Source organism: Erithacus rubecula, assembly GCF_903797595.1.
Source record: "Erithacus rubecula genome assembly, chromosome: 28".
NCBI classification, from domain to species: domain Eukaryota; kingdom Metazoa; phylum Chordata; class Aves; order Passeriformes; family Muscicapidae; genus Erithacus; species Erithacus rubecula.
Genome location: NC_136680.1, coordinates 635,909 through 658,047, shown reverse-complemented (window position 1 = coordinate 658,047; position 22,139 = coordinate 635,909). Strand labels below are relative to the sequence as shown.

Here is a 22,139-nt window from a genome sequence, read left to right as displayed (position 1 = left end):
TCAAGAACATCTGTTCTCCCTCCACACCTAAAAATAAAGCCCCACAGGGTGGGTTTTGGGAGAGAAATGCTTCCCAAGCCTCTCTGAAGTCCCAAATTATTGAGGAAAAGTCGTTTTTGCCTGGTTTCCCCAGCACCTGCTGCTTCGTCTGTCATTTCCACTCACTCAGGAAATTAATTCATCCTCCAGCTGCAAATCCTCCAGCCAGAGCCTCCCTGTTCCCATCACCTTCCTGCAGGACACTGGGGTGGGGGCTCCATCATTTGTGTTTCAATCCTCACCATTCCATATGGAACAGCTCTGGCTCCTGGGAGAATTCCCAGCTAATTCCTCTTGGGATTCTCAATGCCCAAAAGATGACCAACCCCTTTCTTAGGGTGCCAAACAACCCTGCAGCAAGCTGGGGGAGCGGAGGAGCCGACAGATCTGCAAACTCCTCTAGACAAGAGTGTTTTAAGAGATTTTAGGAAACACTCGACTTGTTGGAGACAGGAAAAAGCAGTTTTAAATTAAACCTAAAAATTATTATTAGCACAGAAACAAACCCTGCCAAAAAAGCTTCTTACCATCCAGCAGCACCCACCAGCTGTGAGGGCAGCAGGGACAGAGGGTGCAACATCCCCCACCTGTCCCCTTCCACCCCTCTGACCTCAAAACTCACACCTGAGGTGCTTTGTAGCAGCTAAACCACAACTGCAATAATTGGGACAATTATTTGGGCACAGGGACAAGAAGAGGGGGCAAAATCTGCTGCCAGCCATCCCCCCAGGAACCCAAATGCTCCATCTGGAAGAAGCTCTGCATTTAGAACACTCCTGCAGCAGCACCCTGAGGGCATTAACAGCAGGTTAATGAACAGCAGCTCCCCTGGAAGGCAAAGCAAGGCCACGTTTGGGGAGCTCTGGGCTGGGGCAGGCCCAGGACAGGCAGGCAGGGAGGTGCCCAGCCCAGGCTGCTGCTGGCTCACCCAAGGTCACTCCAAGCAAGAACACAGCCCAGGATTCCCAGCCCTCAGCTGCTGGGCTCATGCCTCCCCCGAGGAACATCAGGGATTTAATATTCTCTGCACTGCTCGGCACAGAAAGAACAGAGCACTTGGCTTTCAGCAGAGCTGCTCTGCCTGTGGCAGCAGCTGCTGCTTCCTCCCGCCCCCCAGAGCAGCCACCACCTCTCTTGCCAATATTTTAATGAGTCGCTACATCTTACACTCATAATTATAAAAGAATAAGAATCCATAAAAATATTTTCTTTTCATAATACGCACTTAAAATACTCCGGGGCAAGTCGACGTGGTTCATTTGGGTGGGTTTTGTTTGTGTTTTCGTTTTGCCCCTGGCAGAACCCTTGGCTTGAGGGGGGGATGTGCTCCCCTGAGGTGTGATTGCTCAATCCCCCTCCCCAGAACTGCAGTTCCTGTTGCCCAGGTGAGTGAAATCCAGGAGAGAGCGTGGCTGAGCAGACGGGCTGGGAGCAGTCACTGACCCGCAGAGAACTGAAGCACAGCGATTCCAGTGCAGTGGGGAAGCTCGGGGGGGACGGGCAGCACAGAGAACAGGGAGGGAGGATTTGCATAAATACCATCCACCTTGTGTTGCAAAAACCCAAATGCTGCTGTGAGCTCTGGAGAGAGGCTCTGGCTGTAGCCAGCTGCCAGTGCTACCTGTTGGCACAACTCCGTGTGAGAGCGGCCATGAGAGGAAGGATCAGAGGCCACTTCCTCCATCTGCTCTGCAAATTTAAACTGGAAAATAGATATATATATATAAAAAAATGACTAGTGTTGCATGCTTCTGTAGACCTCTCTTCAGCTCCCAGGGCTCCAGGGTGGCAGCAGGGCCAGGACACAGAGCAGATCCCCAGTGAGCAGTAGGTAGTTGTCTCTTCCCTCGCACTCCTGGCTTAAGGCAGCTTCTGATTCGGCTCTTCCGTTTCCAACACAGGCACTGAGTTCTTGCAGGTAAGAGTTTGGGAACTGCACAGGTGCAGTGGAAGGGGAAAAGGATTGGGGACAGAGAGATGGACACAGACCTCAGCCTCGGGACACAGACCACTGTCCATTGATTCCCAGGAGAGAGGGAGTAGCAGCAAAAAAAGCATTGAACAGCCAGGCTGGAGGAGAGGAGGAGGACGAGCAGCCGAGCAGGGGCAGACCTCCAGCTTGGGAAGTGAGAGAAGGTGGCACTGTCCAAAGGGAAGGTGCCCTCCAGCTTGTCCCCCTGGCCTGGGGGTCCCCCCAGCCCGCCGTGGGCACTCAGCCCCTTGTGCTCTGGGTTGGACGCTGCCGGGGAGCAGGAGGGCACGGGGCAGGTGAGCTGTCAGTGTCCAGCTTGCAGAGGCTCGTGCTCTCAGAGGTATTCTTGTAGAAAGTGCAGCAGCGTGATTTCGTAGTGCTCTCCTGACTCAGGGCACCGAATACTGTGTCTCTCGTTGGGGTAGATCTGTGCCAGGGCAGACACAGGCCAGTGGTCACTCAGCAGGGACACAGCTCCCCCCCAGCCCTGCTCCCCACATCCAGCCCCCATCGGGACCAAGAAGTGCCAGGGAAGGTCTGGAGCAGCCCCTCCCTCACTGCAGCCACCCCTGAGCTCAGGGAGGAGGAAAGTTCCAGGCCCCAGAGCAGCAGCCCTGCCTGCACATGGCACATCTGCCAGCCATGGAACAGCCACAGTGCCACCTCCCGGCCTCCCGTCTGTCCAGCGAGGTGCTCACTGTCCCCAGGTCACACCACCACGTGGGGGATCTGCCTCCATCTCCTCCCATCCCCAGAACACACAGCAGAGACTTTCCCCAGATTTATGGGACCTTCCCTCCCCACTCCTGGCCCTCCTACCTGCAGCTGGTAAGGTTTTCCAGCCCGGATTAGCTGCGATACCAGGAAGTTGGTGTGAAAAAAGTGCACATTTTCATCCAAAAAGCCATGGAGGATCAGCAAACGATTTGGCCTGGACATGGGGTGAGAGATAAGGAGAGAAACAGGATGAGAAACCAGGTGGAAAACACAATGAGGCACCAGATAAAAGCTCTGCAGAGGGTTTGAGCAAAGAGCTGGCAGCTGGACAAGCCAAGCCCAGGCAGGGGCAGTGGCAGGCCATGGCCACAGCAGAGGGGCTGGGGGTGTCATGACCCGGCTGTGCTCAGCCAGAGCGGATCAGAACCTCTCCATTCCCTTGGGACTGGGCAGAGGTGGCACAGGAGCAGCTGTGGGCAGGTACTCACTCATTGGGGAGCTTTTCCACGTGCAGTGCCACCGAGCCAGCCTCGTAGCCCTGCTGGTTGTTCTCGGGCACGTCCATGTAGCGCTCGGTGTAGCCGGTGTCGTAGGCCATCCACACGGTGACAGGGGCACCTGCTATGGCAATCTGTCAAACAGAGAGGTGCCCCCACACAGCCTGCATTACCACCTGCCCACAGCAACACAGCAAGCAGCCTCTGGGCTGTCCTGTCACTCAGAGCAGGATTCTCCTTCAGCAATCCCACACACAACCCAGATTCATCCTCCTGCTGCTCCTCTTGTGGTCACAGCGGGAAAAAATTCCTGCACATCAGCACTAAAGGCCTCCCCTTTGCAAGGAGGACTTGTGAATGATCCAGAAACTGTGCTGGAGACTTGGGATGGGGAATAGCACATTAGGATCTGCCTGTATGGCAGAGCAAGCCCATCCCAGAGCCATCCTCCTCCAGCCCCAGGCAGGGATGAGCTGCAGGACACAGGACTGGAGTCGGGCAGGCAGGACAGGGGAACATTTCCACCTGTCCACCACAAACAAGCCAAAATGCCAATTCCAGCTGCCAAGAGGGACAGAGACTGAGAGAGCCAAGTGTCCCAAAGGTGCCAGCTCACCTTGAAGACGTTGGGTTTACAGATGAGCCCCATGAGGGACAGGAAGCCCCCGTAGGACCAGCCGTGGATGGCGACCCGGCTCAAGTCGATGAACCCGTATTTTTCTGCTACATAATGTAAACCTTCCACCTGGTCCTCTATCTCCACCTGACCCTGAAAGGCAACAAGGAGGCTCATGTTGGTGATAAATACAGAAACTTGAGAAAGGAACAGTCACACAGGAAATGAGCAGCCACCACCCTTAGCAAGGACAAACATCAGAGATTCCCCAGCACAAAGAGGATGTTACCATTTGGTTTTTCAGGGCCCCTTCAAATTTGAGGCCTCTCTGGCACGATCCCCTTCCATCAATCACCACCACAGCATAGCCCAGGGATGCCAGCGTGTTCAGCCTCAGGTACTTGATGCCTTTGAAGGAATTGTTCACCAGCTGCACCTGCACAAGGAGAGAGGAAGAGTTTCAGAGCTGCTGCCTTCCTGTGTCAGTGGAAGATCCTGAGCTGGGCAGCAGCCACTCACTGAGCTATCAGAGCCATGGATACCAAACCACAGGCTGGAAAAGTCATCTGAGGTTTGAAGCAGATGACAAAAAGAGTAGGTTTAGATTAGATATTCAGAGGAAGATTTTGCTGTAATGGTGGTGAAGCCCTGGCACAGGGTGCCCAGAGAAACTCTGGCTGCCCCATCCCTGGATGTGTTCAAGGCCAGGCTGGATTTTTTAACAACCTAAGACAGTGGAAGGGGTGGGACTGGATGGGCTTTAAGGTCACTCCAACCCAAACCATTCCAAGATTCCACGGCAGTGTTCATTGCCACCCAAAGTGCAAGTGTTGCAGTGTGACTGGCAGAGCCCTGCCCTGGCTGCAGCCCCAGCCCTGACCCCAGCAGCTCCCTGGGTTTTACCTGAGGGCCTCCATACACAAAGAGCACCGTGGGATGTTTCTTGCCAGGCTGCACATCGTGGGGCTTGTAGACCATTCCGTAGAGCTCCACGTCCGACTGCGTGCGGAAGTGGAAGATCTCCGGGGGGACGTAGTCTGGGGGACAGCCTGCAGCAGGAGGGGCACACACAGGGCTGAGGGGCTGAGCAGGCCCTGCTCCCACCCCCTGAACCAGCTCTGTGCCAGCCTCACCCTGGGCAGGGCTCCTTCAACACCAAACCACACCAAGGCAGAGCCTCTCCCTGGGAAACAGCCCCCAGCTGCCTGCACAGGGGATTCCCAGGAAAACCTGACTGGCTGGGAGCTCTCCACAGCAGGGTGGGAGAGGGAGAGAACAGGGATGGGAGCAAGGGTTTGCAGTAGGGATCAGGTGCTGCTGTCAGCTCTACCTAAACCTTTAGAACCTGCAGTGCAGAATGGAGAATCCACTGCATCCCAGGTACTTGTCCCTTCCCTCTTCAGAGAAATCACAAATAAAAAAACACCTTGAAGTGCTCAAGGCCAGGTTGGACAGGGCTTGGGTGTGGAAGACATCCTGTCCATGGCAGTGCATGAGAACAGGATGAACTTCAGTGTCCATTCTCACCTAAACCCTTCAGTGATTCCACAGTAAAGCCACATCCTTGTGGGTGTGCCAACTCTGTACACCCTGAGCATGACTTTTGCTCAATGTGTGAAACACCTCAAAAGCTCACAGAGCTTTTCCTGGGCAAGCTGACCAGGAGAATTATCTCCCCCACAAGAAAACACGACTCATGTTCCCTCAGAGTGAGGGACTCAGGTCACTTCCCTCCCCATCACTGCTGGCACTGCTGGCAGAGCCCTCACTCAAAGACCCCCTGGGATGTTCTCCAGAACTTACTGGCTGCCTCCATCATGCTGGCCCAGAACTTGGGCTGCTTGTGGAGCGGGTCCTCGTCAGAGCCACTGAGCTTGTAGATGTGCACACAGGGAGGAGTGCTCACACTGCTGTAGTGGCTGATGAACATGTCAAAGTTCTGCCAGGGAAACAGCAGAGTCAGGGAACGAGGTCCTGGCCATGGCTCCAGCAGTGCTCAGCACTCGTTACTGGTCACTGCCATTCCCAGCTGGGACCCCTGGCAGCCAGGAGATGGGAATGCAGCAAACAGACCTGGCTCATGGAGCAGCTGTGGGAGAAGCCTGGAGTGGTGAGGCGCAAGATCTCGCCAGGAGACTCATAGCTGACCACGTACAGGTGGTGCTCCAGCGGGGTGTCCTTGGTGCCTTGGAAATACACCAGCTTGGTGGCCTCATTGACCCAGATCTGTGCCAGGAGAGAGGGCTCAGCACAGGCAGGGACCAGCTCTGCTCCTCTGCCAGCCCAGAACACACACAGACCATGGCAGGGCTGCTCAGGGCAGGGGGTGAGGAGAACACACACAGCACTGGGGAACTGCAGACAACACAGAGCAGTGACAGAGAGCAGCCCCTCTGCCTTTCTGCTAAAGATCAAAGCATTTGCTTATTAAAGGGCATAAAAAGCTGGGCTTTGTTCCCTGCAGGTTAAGAGGGAGCCATCATCTCAGCAAGGAACATTCTGTGCTCATATGGCATCTTACAGAACCACAGAATCATTTAGAAAATGGGAAAACCCCTCCAAGAGGAACCCCTAACCCAGCAGCACTGAGCTCACCACTGCCCCACGTCCCCATGTGCCACATCCACACCCTTCTGGACACCTGCAGGGCTGCTGACTCCCCAGTGCCCAGGACAGCCTGACCACCTCTCCAGTGAAGCCATTTCCCCATCTCCAACCCAAATCCCCCCAGTGCCCCCTGAGCTGTTTCCTCTGCTCCTGTCCCTTGTTACCTGGGAGAAGAGCCCAACCCTCACCTGGCCACAGCCACATGGCAGGACTATGGAGGTACAGGTACCTTTTTTCCAGCCATCGTGGTAATGAATTCCCAGTTGTGGGAGGACCAGTCTAACAGCTCTCAGCACCAAACTTTGGGATATTAAAATAGGTTTTTTACTGTTCAGATAAAGCTGTTTCTAAAAACCACCCAGTCAGGCAGGAACAGAGGCGACAGCTTTTAAATCCTGCATTGATCCAGCAACAGTAACTGAACTGTTTTTCCACCTTACAGTTTCCAAATGCTATTTCTGGCTAACCCACACTTTGAAGACCCCTGTGAACAGCAAAGGGAAAAACACATCCAACTCAATTGGCCAGGAAAACCAGGCAGAGCCCTGTGGAGCAACAAATGCATCAAAATAATTGCTGCTAACACAATTTTAGCCATAACACATGCAGGGAAGAGCTGTGGCCAAAATCAACAGCATGTACAGTGAGAATCCACATGGGGAGGGACAGCAGGTTAATTGCAGATTGAGGAAAAGCAGCAGAAACCAAAAGCTTGGAGCTGTTGGTCTTTTAAAAAGCGAGAAGTGAAAATCCAGATTAATTGGAAATGAACAGACAAGGTCTTTATTTTGGCAGAAATCACCTGGGAGTGTTAAAGATCAGACTCGGAGTTAATTCCTGAAGCAAAAATGAAACTAGGCCTCTATAAGATTAATAAAAATTCATTTCTGACTGTTCTGCAAGCGACAACAGATACAGCTCCTCCATATTCTAAATTGCTTTATATTCCCCAGCTGCCTTCTTCCTAAAGTCTCTGCTGAGGGATCAGCTGGAGACCAAGAGTTCACTCTGAGTGCCAGGACACATTTCCACACTGCAAGAACTCATTGGAGTTAAAATGCCTCAGCAAAGGCAGCAATCCCCAGCTTCTCCACAAAATGGTTCTTTGTTGCTCTTAAACCTCAGACTTGTGTCCTTTTTTATGGCCTGACCCACTCCTGGGATTTGCCTAAGGAGCAATCTGAAGTCTGATTAAGAAGGCAATCAGATCCATGTGCACTGGCCTACAGCACTTCTGGGGAAAGCAGAGGCAGCAATAAAAACAGCAACAAAATGAAGCTTAAGCAGTTCTAGCAGGTCCCAGGTGTGAGAGAGGACTCAGGCCAGGAGTGGGGGCAGACAATGCAGAGCTGAGACACTACAGGAGAATAAAAATAACCCCTACCTTGGAGCCGTGCCTTGCCAGCACCTCCCACTCCCCAGCAGTCAGGGCAATCTCCTCCTTGATGGGACACTTGAAATCATCTGCAAGAGAGAGCAGGAGCATCAGCCACTGCCCTCCCCAAAGCTCAGCCCAGGGCAGGAGCAGGGGCAGTGCCAGGGCTGCAGCCCTTACCCTCAGTGTGGCCACAGGGCTGCAGCCAGTCGTGGCTGCCTGGCTTCAGGAGTGCTGTCACCCTGTACAGGTGACAGAAGCCTGTCTTGCACTCGTTGGCTCGGATAAAGCAGAGCTCTTCCTCCTCCCCCTCTGGCTGGATGAAAGGATAGAAGATGTCATGGACCTGCCACACAAGAAAAAACCTGTGAGTGATTTGCTTCATCAAACCCCTGATCCAACACCAAACTTGGGAGTACTGAGTAGCAAAGCTGCTGGAGCAAGGACTTGACTGGACACCCAATCAACCTGAGAATGGTTAAGCGAGGGGAGGAAGGAGCAGCCTGTGTTCTCCTCCCAGCCCCAAGCCTCTTACATTTATCCACACATCAGTGGTTTCTTCATAGATCACAAATGGCTGGACGTTTTCTGGCACAGTTTTGGCAAATTCAGCACGCTGCTCCTCATTTTCTGGGACTGGAATAAAGAGTGCTGGAGGCAGGAGGACTAGCTGGAGCCTCTGCTGAGGTCTGTCTAGGAACATAGCCCAGGCACTGGGGAAAGAAGTCAGATGTCAATGTCAGTACCACAGGACAAAGGTGCCTTTCCAACACTCAGAACATGCACCCCTTTCTTCCCTCCTGCTGCCAGAAAGGATTTGGGCATCTGAATGCAAAGCTTTTCTCATCACTGCTGTTTCTAATCCCCTGGAAGCTGTGCCAACACACAGGGGCATCAGTGCCACGAGCACTGCCAGAGCTGCCTGTTCCAAGGGAGCCCTGCTGCAGAATGCAGCTCCTGCTTGGACACCCCTCCCTCCCTCAGGGAGCCCTGGCTGTGCCCCAGCTCTGCTCCACTTCATGTGATCACCCTCCAGGAGCTCTGTCTGCAGCCTCCTCCTCCTCATGCTCTGGCAGGGACAGGCACAGACCCAACACAGTGCCAGGGGAAGGGGCTGCTGCAGCCCCTGCCCTGCTCCCCTGCAGGCTCTCAGCAGGACAGATGGCAAAGCACAGCCACCCCAAGGCCTGTGAGTGCACCCCAAAGAGATTTGCAAAGAGCCAGCTCTCCCTCAGTGCTGCAGGATTTCAGGAACTGAGATATTCAGCACATTTAGATAAGCTCTGGTGCAGAACATCACAACCACCTCTGGGATTACCTGCTGGAAAGCTCTCTAAATTTCCTTTCCAGAGCAGAAAATTAATGACAAGTTACAGAATGCCACCTTCAAAGGCAGCCAAGTCACCTTCTTAATCTGCACACACACCAGTTAACAGCCAAGCAAGCTTGGGAGGGGGAAAATTAAGAACTTTAAAATTTCAATCAGATTGAGGTGAACTCTGTAACTCTTCAGGCAAGACTGTGCACTCCACTTGGAGCAATAGCCAGTCCCAGAGCAGCCCTTCCCTCTGGACACGCTGCACAAAGAATGTGGCACCACAGACCCTGCCCCTGCCCTGGGATTCAGGCTTTGATGGCAAACTGTGCCAAGGAACAAAGATAAAACTGCCCACAGAACACCCTCATTTTCAGCAGGAAACACATTGTACCTGTGTTAAAAACAGCTCCAAAGAATTCCCCAGGACTGCCCACTTAATGCATCAATGTCATTTAACTCTGGCTGTGACAAACCCCACATCCTGTCACTCTGCTCTGCTTCATTCCTACTTTTAGGATATTACAGCACTGAAGAAGCCAAACATTCTTGTGCCATTTCTGGCACTCAGGGCTTTAAAACCAGGTCATGAACACAGCAGAAGCATATCAAGGGTCTGCAACCAGAGGAGCCCCTGGGAGAGTTATTTTGGGAGGAAAATGGACTCACTATTTGCCATCCCGGGTCCATCCTGCACGGGCAATGTACTCCACAGTGGGAAACAAGGCAGCAAAGGGTTGCACCAGCTCTTTGTCCTGAGCACACACAATCTGCAGCAAAACCAAGGCCCAACATCAAATCAGAGCTTGTCACCTCCTCCCAGGGAAGCTCAGGGAGATGGCAGAACAAGGAAGTTTAGCTACTGCCATCAGCAAGGGTCAGGCCAGGAGAAGCAAGCCTTGCTACAAAGATCAGGAAGAGAAGGGAAAAACAGGCTTCAAAGCAAAATGATTTTGGCATTCAGCCACAGGAAAGGACACAGGCAGGGACTGAAGCCCTGGACTGGACCTGGCTCCAGCCCTCCTGACTCTGCCATGGTGTACCAGGCAAGCCCCACTTTCCCCTTCCCTCCACATTCCCAGCTCAACCACCCCCAGAATGAGTCTTCTCAGCATTTTCAAGTCTTTCTAACTCTTGGATAAACACATGAGAAAAGCAGGTATTACAAGAGAATAAAAAACCCAGACTAATACTATGTAGGATTTCTTTGTGACCTTGTTTTAATTCTAGGGAGCTTCAAAAGCCCTCCTGTGCAATGTCCCCTTGTGAGTTATCACTTACCTTACCCTTGCTGTCTGTTTTAAATTCTGCTAGTTTCAATGTAATCTTGGGGTTTTTGCTGCCTGCAGAGAAGAAGTGAAAAAACACCAAGATGATCAAGTTGAACATTCTGTGGTTACACAAAACACAGCTTCTAAAGGAGAACAGCCCCTGGTCCTGCTGAAATGGCTCTGTGTGAATTTACAAATATCAAATATGCATGTGAGCAAACAACAGAGCCATTCTGGGAATGGGAACAGTTTGCTTTGCCTTCCCTAGCTGGCTGTGCATGCTCCCAGGAGGAGAGGAAAGATGGGATTCAGAATGTATTCCACAATACACCACCAGACATATTCCACTTCCTCAGCAACCCTTTCATTTAGGGCTGGGATTTAAAGTTCAGCCTTTCTTGCAGCAGATTTTGGGACTGGAGAGTCAATCAGGCCTCAGCATTTACAGGCAGTTCCTACATCCCAGCAAGTGCCCAGATGAATGATGCAGTTTACAGCCCCAGTTCCACTGCTGACTGCAGCAGGAGGCCAGAGCTGCCTCAGCAGCCCCAGGTGTTCACTCACCTGTCCTGGGGTACCGATAGGAATCTGTTTTTCTCTCCTCCAAGGCAGGTGAAGGAACGTGAATGATCTCCACCTCTGACTCATCCACTTCCTCATACAAGATCCGCAGAGTTTTTACATCCTCTGACCCTGGGACAGAGAGCAGCACTGTTTGCAGCATTTCCTGCTGCTTCTGGCTTGCCTGGAGCACTGGTGCAGAGGGAACACCTGTACAGCCCCAGCTCTCAGTGAGCACCTGCAAACACTCCACAATAGAATCCCTCCAGTGCTTTGTTCTTTCAGGTGATCTCCCCAGAACAGCCCAAACCCAGACCAAAGGCAAATCCTGCTCAGAAGCTCATTCCTAGCAGGAGGCAGCAGTCACAGGCCAGCTTTGATGAGCAGAGCAGGGACTGACCTTCTGTGGAAGCTGTGGGACACCACCAATAGCCCGTGAACCGATCAAACTCCTCCTGAATGACAAAAGTGGCTACACCAGCAGACTTGGGGTCATCCAGAACATTGGATAAGCCTGCAGAGGAACAGAGACCAGGCAGCATTTGCATTTTGCATTTACATCTCCTTGGAAAATGCTGAGCCAAAAGTCACATGCACCAGTTAGGAGTGAGGCAGGACTGTGGGGATGGTGCTGAGCAGGAACCCCCCTGCTGCAGGAGCCCTGCTACCTTTGTGGCAGAAGGTCAGGCGCCTCTCCTCGCCCGTCTCGATGTTTGCCACCCACAGGTCGTTGTTGTTAATGAAGGAGAAGAAGGCTGGGTCAGCAGGGCAGATTTTGGGATCCATCCGTGGCCCTGTGCACTGAGTCTTGATCTCCAGAGGCTTCATGGGAGACACCTGCAGCAAGAGACACACAGGGCTGGGTGCCAGAGCAGCTCCCAGCTCTGCAGAGAAAAACCTGAACCAGAGACACTGCACAGCCCAGGGGATGATGGCAAAGGGGCCCTGACAGGACACAAGAGCAACCACACAACCAAATGGATGAAGATGTGCAAGATGTGGAGAAGGTCCAGAGGAGGCACAGAGATGCTCCAAGGCTGGAGCCCCTCTGGAGCCAGGCTGGGAGTGTTCACTGGAGAAGAGAAGGATCTGTGGAGACCTCAGAGCCCCTTGCAGTGCATGAAGGGGCTCCAGGAGGGTGGGCAGGGCTGGCACAGGGTGCCCAGAGCAGCTCTGGCTGCCCCTGGATCCCTGGCAGTGCCCAAGGCCAGGCTGGACAGGGCTTGGAGCAGCCTGGCACAGTGGAAGGTGCCCCTGCCATGGCAGGGGGTGACACTGGGATGGGCTTTAAGGTCCCTTGCACCCCAATCCAGCCTGGGATTGCACATGCAGCCATCCAATCCAAACCAGCCATCCCTCTGAGGTGGTGTCCATGAAACCCCTGGCAGACTCACCATGAACCCATTCTTGCCCCCATCTCTGCAATGGAAGAGGCTGTTGCTGGCCTGGAACAGGAACAGGCCACTCTCACTGTGGAAATCATAAGATGTTATCCCAAAAACACCCAGCCTCTTCCTTTCCCTCAGGAGCTCCTCCTCTCTGGAATACATCCCGTGGTGAGGGGTTGCCTGGAATTGAAGGGAGGAATATCTGAGAGGTTTGCAAGGAGAGGAATGTTCACAGGAGTGCTCTGAGCCTGTCACAGCAGCCCAGCTCAAACAGGCAGCAGAGTCAGGGTACAGCTCCCAGCTCCTGCACTGCAGCTACAGCTGTGGGGTCCAGGAGGCCTCAACCCAGCACAGCCCCCAAATTCCCCTGCACAGGAGGGCTGAGCTGTGAATCTCTCAGTTCTGCACTTGGCACTTCAGCATGAACTGAGAACAGCTGCACTTGCTCTGCTTATGCAAATCAGATGTAAGCAATTAACTTAATGACGTTATCTGCAGCCTTCACAAACAGTTTCCATGTCAGACACTGCAAACAAAAGTTCTTCCGGGATCTTGAATTACCCTGGAGAGAACTGGCAGCACAAATGGGGTCAAGACAGATAAATTCTGTTCCACCAGGAACTTCTGAAGGAGGGGAGAAAGACCAACACCCTCCAATGCTGCCAGTGACAAAGGACATGAAGAGACTGAAACCAGAGAGGGGAAAATTCCCTCCCTTTCTGGTGCACTCACAACAGTGTAAGGCAGAAGCAGCAGTTTAAACTCAGCTTTCCCAACTTGTTAAAAGCAGGAAGGATGACAGGCACCACACAGATGTCCCCACCACAGCATCCCCCAGTTTCCCCAGGCACTGGCAGCCCAGGCTCTCCCACTCTGGCTCACCTGAAAGTGATCCAGCATCTGCTTCCAGGACAAGAGCAGCAAGGCCTCCTTCCGTACCTTTTTGGGAATCTCTGAGTAAAGAAGAGAATTCTCTCTGCTGCCATATGGCATTCCTATGGGGAGGACAAAAGCATCATCCCACTTAAGATGAGTTAGCCAGGACAAATTCAAACAGAAGTCTGGGAACAGAGGGGCTGGGGCTGCCCAGAGACCTTTACCCACATTCCTTCCCAAGCAGCTCCCAGATCAACCCCAGAATAACATCCAAACCACTTAGATCTTGATTTGTTTGGAATTTTCCTAAGCAGGGTTTAACACTGGCCCACCTCTCCAGAATGTATAAGGTCCAATTTTCCCCTCTGAGCCTGTCCTCCGTGCCCCAGATCCTCTCCAGGAGCACCACTCCCTGGATGAACACTACTCTCCACCTTTCTCACACAGAAATTTGCTACGGGGACCTCCTCCAGGCCAAGCAGCAGCTTGCAAGGGGGGAAGGAAACCTTAGAAGCTCCAGAGAAACCATTCAAATATGAAACAGTATCCTACAGAGTCAAAAGACCTTGTCATTTTACATAAGCCCTTGACTGTGGTTATCAAACGAGCTCCTGGCCTTCATCCAACTTCCAAAACAACCATCAAATATCCTGACGCTGATTTTGACAGTTTCCACAAAAACAAAGACCATGAACTTGCCCTCTACTTCTGCTGTAGAGACTCCCTGGATCAGAAATTCACACAGGGATATGTGCCCTGATACTGCCTACTCTGCACACATTCTGGGCAGAACAGAGAGATTTCTGAGCTGGCTGACCCAGCAGTTACTTCAAATTAAAACTGAAATATTAATAAGTGCTCGGGAAGCAGAGCAATATGTGAGGATCTAATCCTCAGAGATGCAGGAACACCAAAGTGCTGAGCATGTGGTGTTTAACATAAGCAGCATCTGCCACCATACAACAGCAACTCTGTGGGGATGGCCCAGGAATGACTGAAGGTGGCCAGGCAGGAAAATCTGCAGAGAGGAACAGATGACTGGACACACATATCTGACAGCCAGGCACTGTGACCTGCACTTCCCTTCCCCTCCTGGTAGAACTTTCCCCAGTGACCTCAGGCTGACTACAACCAATTGGCATTTACAAGCAAAACCTTGCCTTCCTCCCCAAAAGACAGTTTACTTTGCTTCCAAGTGAAATACTCAAGCCTACAGCAAAGTTCATCAGGAGTCTCCATCCACTCCTCAGTTTCATTTAAACACTTTAAAATGTTATTTAATGCTGGGGCAGTAGCAGCACACTGAGTTAAACACTTGTGAGCCTGCAGGCTGCCCAGAGAAGCTGTGGCTGCCCCATCCCTGGGAGTGTCCATTATCATGGCAAAAGAATCAGCATTTAAATCAGCATTTACCTTTTATTAGGGACATCTGAGAAGAGGTACCTGGGATTACCTGGTTGATGCTAACCTGGTTGATCTTAACTGAGGGATTAATCTGCTCTAAGCCCTGTGCAATTCCTTAAGGAAGGAAACATTGAAAAGGCACTCATGTATCCTCATTCCTGCTTCTGGCTCCTGCAGCAGTCACACCCTGGCAGAACACCAACCACCCAGCAGCTGCTTTGCTTGCCATTTCATACAACAGAACATTAAAAAAATTTAAAATTAGCCACTTAGTTCTTTAATCATCTAGATCAAAACCAGTATCAAAGTGAACTGGAAATATATTCAGCTTTAAATCAAGCCTCACTGCTCAGACTTGACAAGAAAAATATGCCAGCTCTGGATCCTGCCCTTCAGAGCAGCACTTGTGTCCCAAGAATTTATGAGAACTACACAAATCAAGTCACTGGCACACAGGAGCTGCTTGGTGACAAAACAAATCAGTCCCTCAAATCCAGCATCCTCCAGTGACCTACACTCCAAACCTGGCAAAAGGAGGAAGAGCAGCAGGGTCACTTCAGGGCAGCAGCCACTGCACAGAGCTGCACATCCAGCAATTTTTGTACTGGCCCAGGAATGATCAGCTCATGCCCCAAAGCACAACAAACCCTTTATAAAGCTTCCCATGTTACCAGCCACAAAATTATCCAGTCACTAAAATCCAACAGCTCTGTCACTAATTACATTGTGGCTCCATCTGGAACAAGGGACCTGTACAACATGGAATTCTGCTTTCAGTCCCACTGCAGGAAAGGGATATTTCCCTGTAAATGCCAGGAACAGCTCAATTTTCTTCTCTGCTCTTGAAAGCATCCTACTTTCATGACACTTAATAAAGCAGGAGACACCACCACCCTGCCATTAATATGTTGCAACATATAATTAGTCATTACTGACAGCAAATTTCTTGGAAAGTCGGTCTGTTTAGTGAAGAAAGTAAATCCCATTTCTCCCAAGCTCCAGAGGCACGAGATAGTCCCTGCCCCTGGCCATGGCCTGTGTGACAAAGGACACAGAAGTGCTGCTGGCCACCACTCCCCTGTCCCAGCTGATCCCTGTGCTTGTCTGGGACTGGGAGTGCCTGCTCAGCCCAGGCTCTGCAGGGGATCCTGCAAGGCCTGAGCCCTGTTAGCCAGTCTCAGTGCCCCCCTGCCCCCCTGCTGGCCTGGCAGCCCCAGCCCAGGGCTGGCAGCACTTACCCAGGTAATAGAGGCGGTGGGAGTGCGGGCTGGACTCCTCCGTTTTCCGCACAAACTGGAAATCATGGGGAGCTTTGTTCACTATCATGCCCGAGTACTTCCTGCTGCTGTGAATAATGTCACGCAGCCCATCCCAAGAATGCTTCTGCACCTGGAATTGGGAAGGCACATCCTCCATCTCCACCACTTCAGAGCTGTCTGAGAGCGTGTCCACTGCAGTCATCCTGGCTTCCCCTTCAGAGCTGGGCAAAAAACTGAGGGAGGAGTAGAGGGACAGAATTAAGCCCAAAAATCTATCAGCGCTTCCTTAAACTACAGATCCTGGGATTCTCTGCACTCAAGGATTGCATTTTAAACATACTGAAAGGAAAAGTGCATCTCCCATCCCATACGGAATCCTGCAAATGAGAATACTGACCTCAGCAAACCCCCTCTCCCAGGGCTGGCTCTAGGAATCAGCTGTTAAAGAAGCACAAGCAGCAGATTCTGGTGCAGACAAGGAGCAGCTTGACTCAAAGGAAAACCACTCCAGGAATTTGGACAGATATGTCATCAAAGCTATGACCTATCATAAAGGCACATAAACTCCTACCCTGTGAGACCACAGAAGTGGAATTCCCTTCCTATCCCCAAGGAAAACCTGCCCATTGCTTGGGGAGAGAGGTTCAAACCCAAGCACAGCAATTCACTTACCTGGGGAGATCCTGAGGCCAGGAATGAACTAAGAGAGGTGGGGAAACAGGAAGAAAAAGTGCAACTGCTTTGCTAAGAGAGAGAAGGCAGCAGGAGCAGACCCTGGCTGTATCCTGAGAAAGGTGGCTCACATTCCTCAGACTTCCCAGTGAGCAGGTGTGGAAGAAGAGGACAAGAACCACCTCCACATTAACACAAATGTTAATTTGAGGTGAGGTGGACCCACAGACTTGCCCAAGGTCAGTGATGTCATCCACTGCAAAGCAGGAATGAGCTGAGGACTAGGGAAACCTGTTTCTGACACCCCATTTGAGAAGTAGGGTGTCCCTCCAAGAAGACATTTAAGGGGTTTTGGAGGTACCTGAAAGAATGTTACAGAGAATTTCAGAAGAACTTCAGTTTACTGGACAAAATTAGCCTGGAGAATTTTTCCCCAAGGAGACAGAATCAGCCTTGTGCAAGGGTTGAAAATGTAACATCCCCTCAGACCCCTAAGTCCCAAAATTGTACAAAATTGTGCCAAAAGTAATGCAAGCACAAGCTCCCAAAAGAATTCTGTAGGTACTCCTGGTACTACCTACTGCCCAGCAGTAAATCCACAGCTTGAAAATGGATAAAGAAGAGTATTTTCCAATCAAAGGCAGGCAGGAAGCCAAACTGAAACCACAAAAGAGAACATGATGGGACATCCTGTGTGTCTGTGGCTCTGCCTGTGCCCAGGCTCTCCAGTGCAGCAGCAAAAGCCCCAGCTGAAGGCAGAAGTGCTGCCTGTCAGAGACACATGACAGGAAGACCATGAAAATCCACAAACTGAGTGCAGTTCTCCAGCCCCATCACACTGCATGTCAGCTCAGCCACTTAAATACTCTGGTTTCAGCTGACAAAACCTGGCCCTTGGGTTACTCTCATCCAGCTGATGAATCCATCTCTCTCAGCCAGACTGGCTCCTCACAAAGCCAAAGTTTAACCTTTAAAACCAGTCCACAGATGTGACACTGGTACCTGTCCCCAGCTGAACTGGAGCCTGGAGCCCCTTCCAAACTAGACTGCCTTGATTTTACCATGTTTACAGCACAGCTCCAAGCTTGGCACTGCTCTCAATCTGGTGATTTGGGCACTAGAATGGAGTGGGGGAGTGGGATTAGCAAAGCAGCCAGCACACAAACTGAGGGGACAGTGCTGGGAATTACCACTGGTACTGCTGGAGCCTGGTGGACCCTCACAAAATCACACAATGGTTTGAACTGGAAGTGACCTTAAAGTTCATCTAATTCCAAACCCCTGACACAGGCAGGGATTCCTCCCACTAGAAGGGAAGAAAAAAACCTCTGAAACTTAGGCCCAGCCATGATACAGAGGAAAAGGAAACTCAGATTTCTGCCTCTGTCGCTACAGCCACCTCTGGAAAAAGACTCTGTCAGTATTTGGCAACAGTGTGTACATAAGTAAACAAGAACAAGGAGTAACTTATCTCAGAGTAGATTTGGGGATTATATTACTCAAAGGTGAGCTGGATCAAGACACCAGTTATTAACCATGCTAAGAAAGGCAGCAGTGGCACACTGAAGATCTCCACCTTGCTGGAGCCCTGTCCCTTCTGCCCCACGCTGAGGCAGGACTGAGATGACTCAGAGCTGGAGCAGGAACACTGCTCTCTCCACTCCCAAAAACATGGAGCTGCCCCTTGGCAGCCTTTTAATGCCATGTGTGCCCTGTCAGGTGAGACTGAGCCACCAAGCCCTGCTCTGGGGTAGGTGTTAGTCTGGAGGGGACCACGAGCACAGGTGGGAAATCAGAGCCCAGAAAAAACTGTAAAGCTCAATAATGGAAGTGAGTGAAACAAGTTATTGTCCTGAGTCACTTCCTGACTCAGAGATCCTGACACAGAGCTCCCTGGGCAGGACGGTACAGAGGGGATTTCTCAGAAGCCTCCCAGTGCAGAGATGACTGCTGCCCTGTCCCAGCTCCAGAGGTGGCTGCTGCCCTGTCCCAGCTCCAGAGGTGGCTGCTGCCCTGTCCCAGCTCCAGAGGTGCCTGACTGCTGCCCTGTCCCAGCTCCAGAGGTGACTGACTGCTGCCCTGTCCCAGCTCCAGAGGTGGCTGCTGCCCTGTCCCAGCTCCAGAGGTGCCTGACTGCTGCCCTGTCCCAGCTCCAGAGGTGACTGACTGCTCTGTCCCAAGCTCCAGAAGGTGGACTGGACGGCTCTGTCCCAGCTCACAGAGGTGACTGTCTTGCCCTGTCCAGCTCCAGAGGTTGCCTTGCTGCTCCTGTCCCAGCTCCAAGGGTAGCAAAAATAGACTGAAACTCTGTCCCAGCTTCCAGAGGTGCCTGAACTGCGGCACCTGTCCCACCAGCTCCCAGAGGGTGACTGACTGCTGCCCTGGCCCAGCTTCCAGCAGGTACCTGACTGGGCTTGCCTCGTGTCCCAAGCTCCAGAAGGTGGGACTGACTGCCCCTGTCCCAGCATCCCAGAGGTGACTGACCGGCTGATCTGTTCCCAGCGCCAGAGGTGACTGACTGCCCTGTACCACAGCTCCAGAGGTGGCTGCTGCCCTGATCCCACAGCTCCAGAGGTGGCCTGCTGCCCTGTCCCAGCATCCAGAGGGGACTGGACTGCCCTGTCCCAAGCTCCAGAGGTGACTGCTGCCCTGTCCCCAGCTCCAGAGGGTGGACTGGCTGCCCGAATAGCCCAGCTCCAGTAAGGTGACTGACTGCTGCCCTGTCCCAGCTCCAGAGGTGACTGACTGCCCTGTCCCAGCTCCAGAGGTGGCTGCTGCCCTGTCCCAGCTCCAGAGGTGGCTGCTGCTCTGTCCCAGCTCCAGAGGTGCCTGACTGCTGCCCTGTCCCAGCTCCAGAGGTGACTGACTGCTGCCCTGTCCCAGCTCCAGAGGTGCCTGACTGCTGCCCTGTCCCAGCTCCAGAGGTGGCTGCTGCTCTGTCCCACAGCACCCAGAGGCCACACAGGGACCTGCACGTACCTTCTCCAACTTCCTGCAGTCTCGTTTTCCAGACGAACCCTCTTTATCTTCTGCATTAACTACTCAGAGAGCTGGGCAGGACAGGAAACTGGGGAGGAAGAGGGGAGAAAGGAGATTTCATACAGCTGCTGGGTAAAGGCATCTTCCATAGGTCACATTTCCAGCTGAGTGGGGAGGCACAAATAAATCCTTGGGTTTCATTCCTTGGTCCAAATCTGTTCTGTCAGCACAGCCTGGATTTGAACAGCCCTGATAAATGTGAGACTTCATCTGAGCAACGAGGCTCAGTGAACCCTGTGGTGTGCCTCGTTCTTTCCCAGAAAATTCTTCTTAAAATCCGAGAATCATGAGTACTGAACCTTTCTGCCAGCCCCTTCCCAAAATCCTGGAATTCTTACAAGTATCAGGAACTAAAAACTGATAAACCAGAGGTCTGGTCCATACACTTAGAAGGAAGAGTCAAACAAAGGACATGGCATAAGGAGCCAGCCAGAGGGCCACAGTCCCACCTGGGACACAAAAAGCACATTTATTTTCCCAGCCTGAATACTGCTTCCCTGTGCCTCAGTCTGCAGCCACAAGGAACTCTGGCTCCCCACACCAATCTGCTCCCCAGCAGCACAGGAAGGTGCTTCTCTGCCCAAGGTCCTCCTTGCCCAAGTACAAAGGTCCTCAGCTCTGAATCACAGACACACTCAAGACCCGCCACTGCCTTCGGTCGAGGCTCCTGCTCTCCCCCAACAGCCAGAAACGCACTCACAGGGGACCAGGAGAGACAAAGCATCACAAAGAAACTCCTGGGCTGCAGAGGAGAGCAGAGGGAGGCAGCAGCTGCATTCAGCAGTTTCAGGGCAGTTTGGGATGGAGGGCAGCAGGAACGATGCTCAGGAATGCTGAGTAACCTGGGCTGATCTCCCAGCTGAGCCTGCCTTGAGCACGGGCTTGGACAGACACGGCCGAGGAACGGCCAGGCTCGGCTGTTCCGGGATTTTAATGATCCTCAGGAACATCATAACCCTCACTGCACCCAGCCCAGACCGCGCATTTCACACGAGGAAGGAACAGTAAAATCTTGAACCAGGAAAAAAAAAAATGCAACTGAGCAAAATGGATAAAAGAGATCAGGAACCAGCGTGAATCATTCGGGAAGAGCCAGTGGAACACAGGAACAGAGTCACCTACAGGAGCCCTTACAACATGTCCCTGTGGCCGGGAGCTTTAAGATCTCCAAAAATTAAAGCAACTGAGGGTGGATAAACCGGTGGGGATTTGTCCGGAGAGGGACGAGCTCTGGCAAAGGCTGCCCGGTTCCCCCTGCAGCTCCCGCCGGGAGCCTGCCCTTGGCGCGGAGCAAGGGCCGGGATTTGGGATGGCAGGAGAGGGGGAACCCCGGGACGGAGCATCCTGCGCCCCCAGCCCGCGCTGCTGCGGGCGGCTCTGCCCCGAGGAGCAGCGAGCAGCCCTCACACGGGACCCCTGCAAGGGCAGGGGGCCCCATCACCCCCAGCACGCGGGGGAGCGAACGGCGAACGACCCGCCGGGGGCCGGGCCTGGGGGCGAGCCCGGGCGAGCCATCGCCCCCCGGGGCAAGGAGAGGCCGCCCCCACCCCTCGGGGGAATCACGGCACGGGAGGGGCAAAGCCCGCAGCGCGGCCCCTCGGGCACCCCCAGCCCAGCACGGCGGGATGCGGCCCGCGGGGCGCTCCCCTCACACGCCAGGGCCGCACCCCGCCCTGCCCGTACCGGGGCGGGACCCCCGCGCCCGCCATCCCCCCTCCCCTCCTCGCTCACTCACCGCGGGGCGCGGCGACCTCCCCGTGCCGGGCGGGGGCGGCTCGTGCGCGGGAGGGAGGGCGGGGGAGGGAGGGGGCGGCGGCGGCGGCTCCGTCAGTGCCGCTCCATGTCCCGGGCGCGGGGCAGCCCCGGAAACGGGGGCGCGGGGGCGGCGGCGGCCACGGCGCGACCTCTCACCCGGCGGCGGAAGTGGCGGGAGCGCGCCCGGGCGGCGCGGGAGGAACCACTGCCTGTGGCGGGGGGTTGGTGTGCCTGCCGGAGTACGGAGTTATTGCACACAGAGTAGATAAGGTGTTGGAAAAGACCTCTGGGGTCATCGAGTCCTACAGTCACCTTGTCATCCAGACCACGGAGCTAAGTTTGTCCTTAAACACCTCCAGGGAGGGTGAGTCTGCCGCCTCCCTGGGCAGTCCGGTGCAATGTCTTCATGGAGAGGGGGGTGCGCAGAGAAAATTGAGGGTGATACAGGGTAAAAAAAGCCAGGGAGCGAAGATTCTTGCTCGCCCTCAGAGATGGGCTCCTAATGCAGCGTTTCTTGCCGTCGTGGGGCGGCTGTGGAGCCATTCTCATCTCGTTGTACTTTACCGTGTGGTGTGAGGGAATGGTTAGGTCCCGCTGGTGGTGTTGCTGAGGGAAGCCGAGAGGCGCTGTGATAACGAGCGTTGGTGGTATAGTGGTTAGCATAGCTGCCTTCCAAGCAGTTGACCCGGGTTCGATTCCCGGCCAACGCAACTACATTTTTCTTTTTCCTCCTCGTAATCTTTTTTTTCCCCGTTTCTCACCGATCCGAGCCGAAT

General features: G+C 53.2%; 1 protein-coding gene across 2 annotated transcripts; it reads right to left on the bottom strand.

The window, feature by feature from the left end:
• Positions 1-1,169: 1,169 nt before the first annotated feature.
• DPP9 (dipeptidyl peptidase 9) lies at positions 1,170-21,493 on the bottom strand. 2 transcript variants are annotated; one of them, XM_079328161.1, is made up of 22 exons: positions 21,344-21,493; positions 19,549-19,636; positions 16,028-16,130; positions 15,877-15,931; positions 13,241-13,353; positions 12,365-12,538; positions 11,639-11,807; positions 11,371-11,484; positions 10,974-11,102; positions 10,420-10,481; positions 9,808-9,908; positions 8,359-8,536; positions 8,004-8,169; positions 7,833-7,912; positions 5,915-6,067; positions 5,645-5,780; positions 4,745-4,890; positions 4,131-4,277; positions 3,842-3,994; positions 3,217-3,359; positions 2,831-2,942; positions 1,170-2,438 (listed from the first exon to the last, which is right to left on the bottom strand). In XM_079328161.1, exons 2-22 carry the CDS (start codon positions 19,602-19,604, stop codon positions 2,346-2,348), a joined length of 2,583 nt encoding a protein of 860 aa, XP_079184287.1. In that variant the 5' UTR covers positions 19,605-19,636; positions 21,344-21,493; the 3' UTR covers positions 1,170-2,345. The 2 variants fall into 2 exon arrangements, with proteins under 2 accessions (XP_079184287.1, XP_079184286.1); XM_079328160.1 differs by having other exon boundaries at positions 15,877-16,130.
• Between the last annotated feature and the right edge of the window lie 646 nt (positions 21,494-22,139).

Coding starts and splice junctions, on each gene's coding strand:
- DPP9 (XM_079328160.1), bottom strand. CDS start 19,604: ATGCAGAAGATAAAGAGGGTTCGTCTGGAAAACGAGACTGCAGGAAGT. Junction 5,781..5,914: donor ACAGCTGCTCCATGAGCCAG/GTCTGTTTGCTG, acceptor TTTCCCTGGCAG/AACTTTGACATGTTCATCAG. Junction 2,439..2,830: donor GAAAACCTTACCAGCTGCAG/GTAGGAGGGCCA, acceptor GCCCTGGCACAG/ATCTACCCCAACGAGAGACA.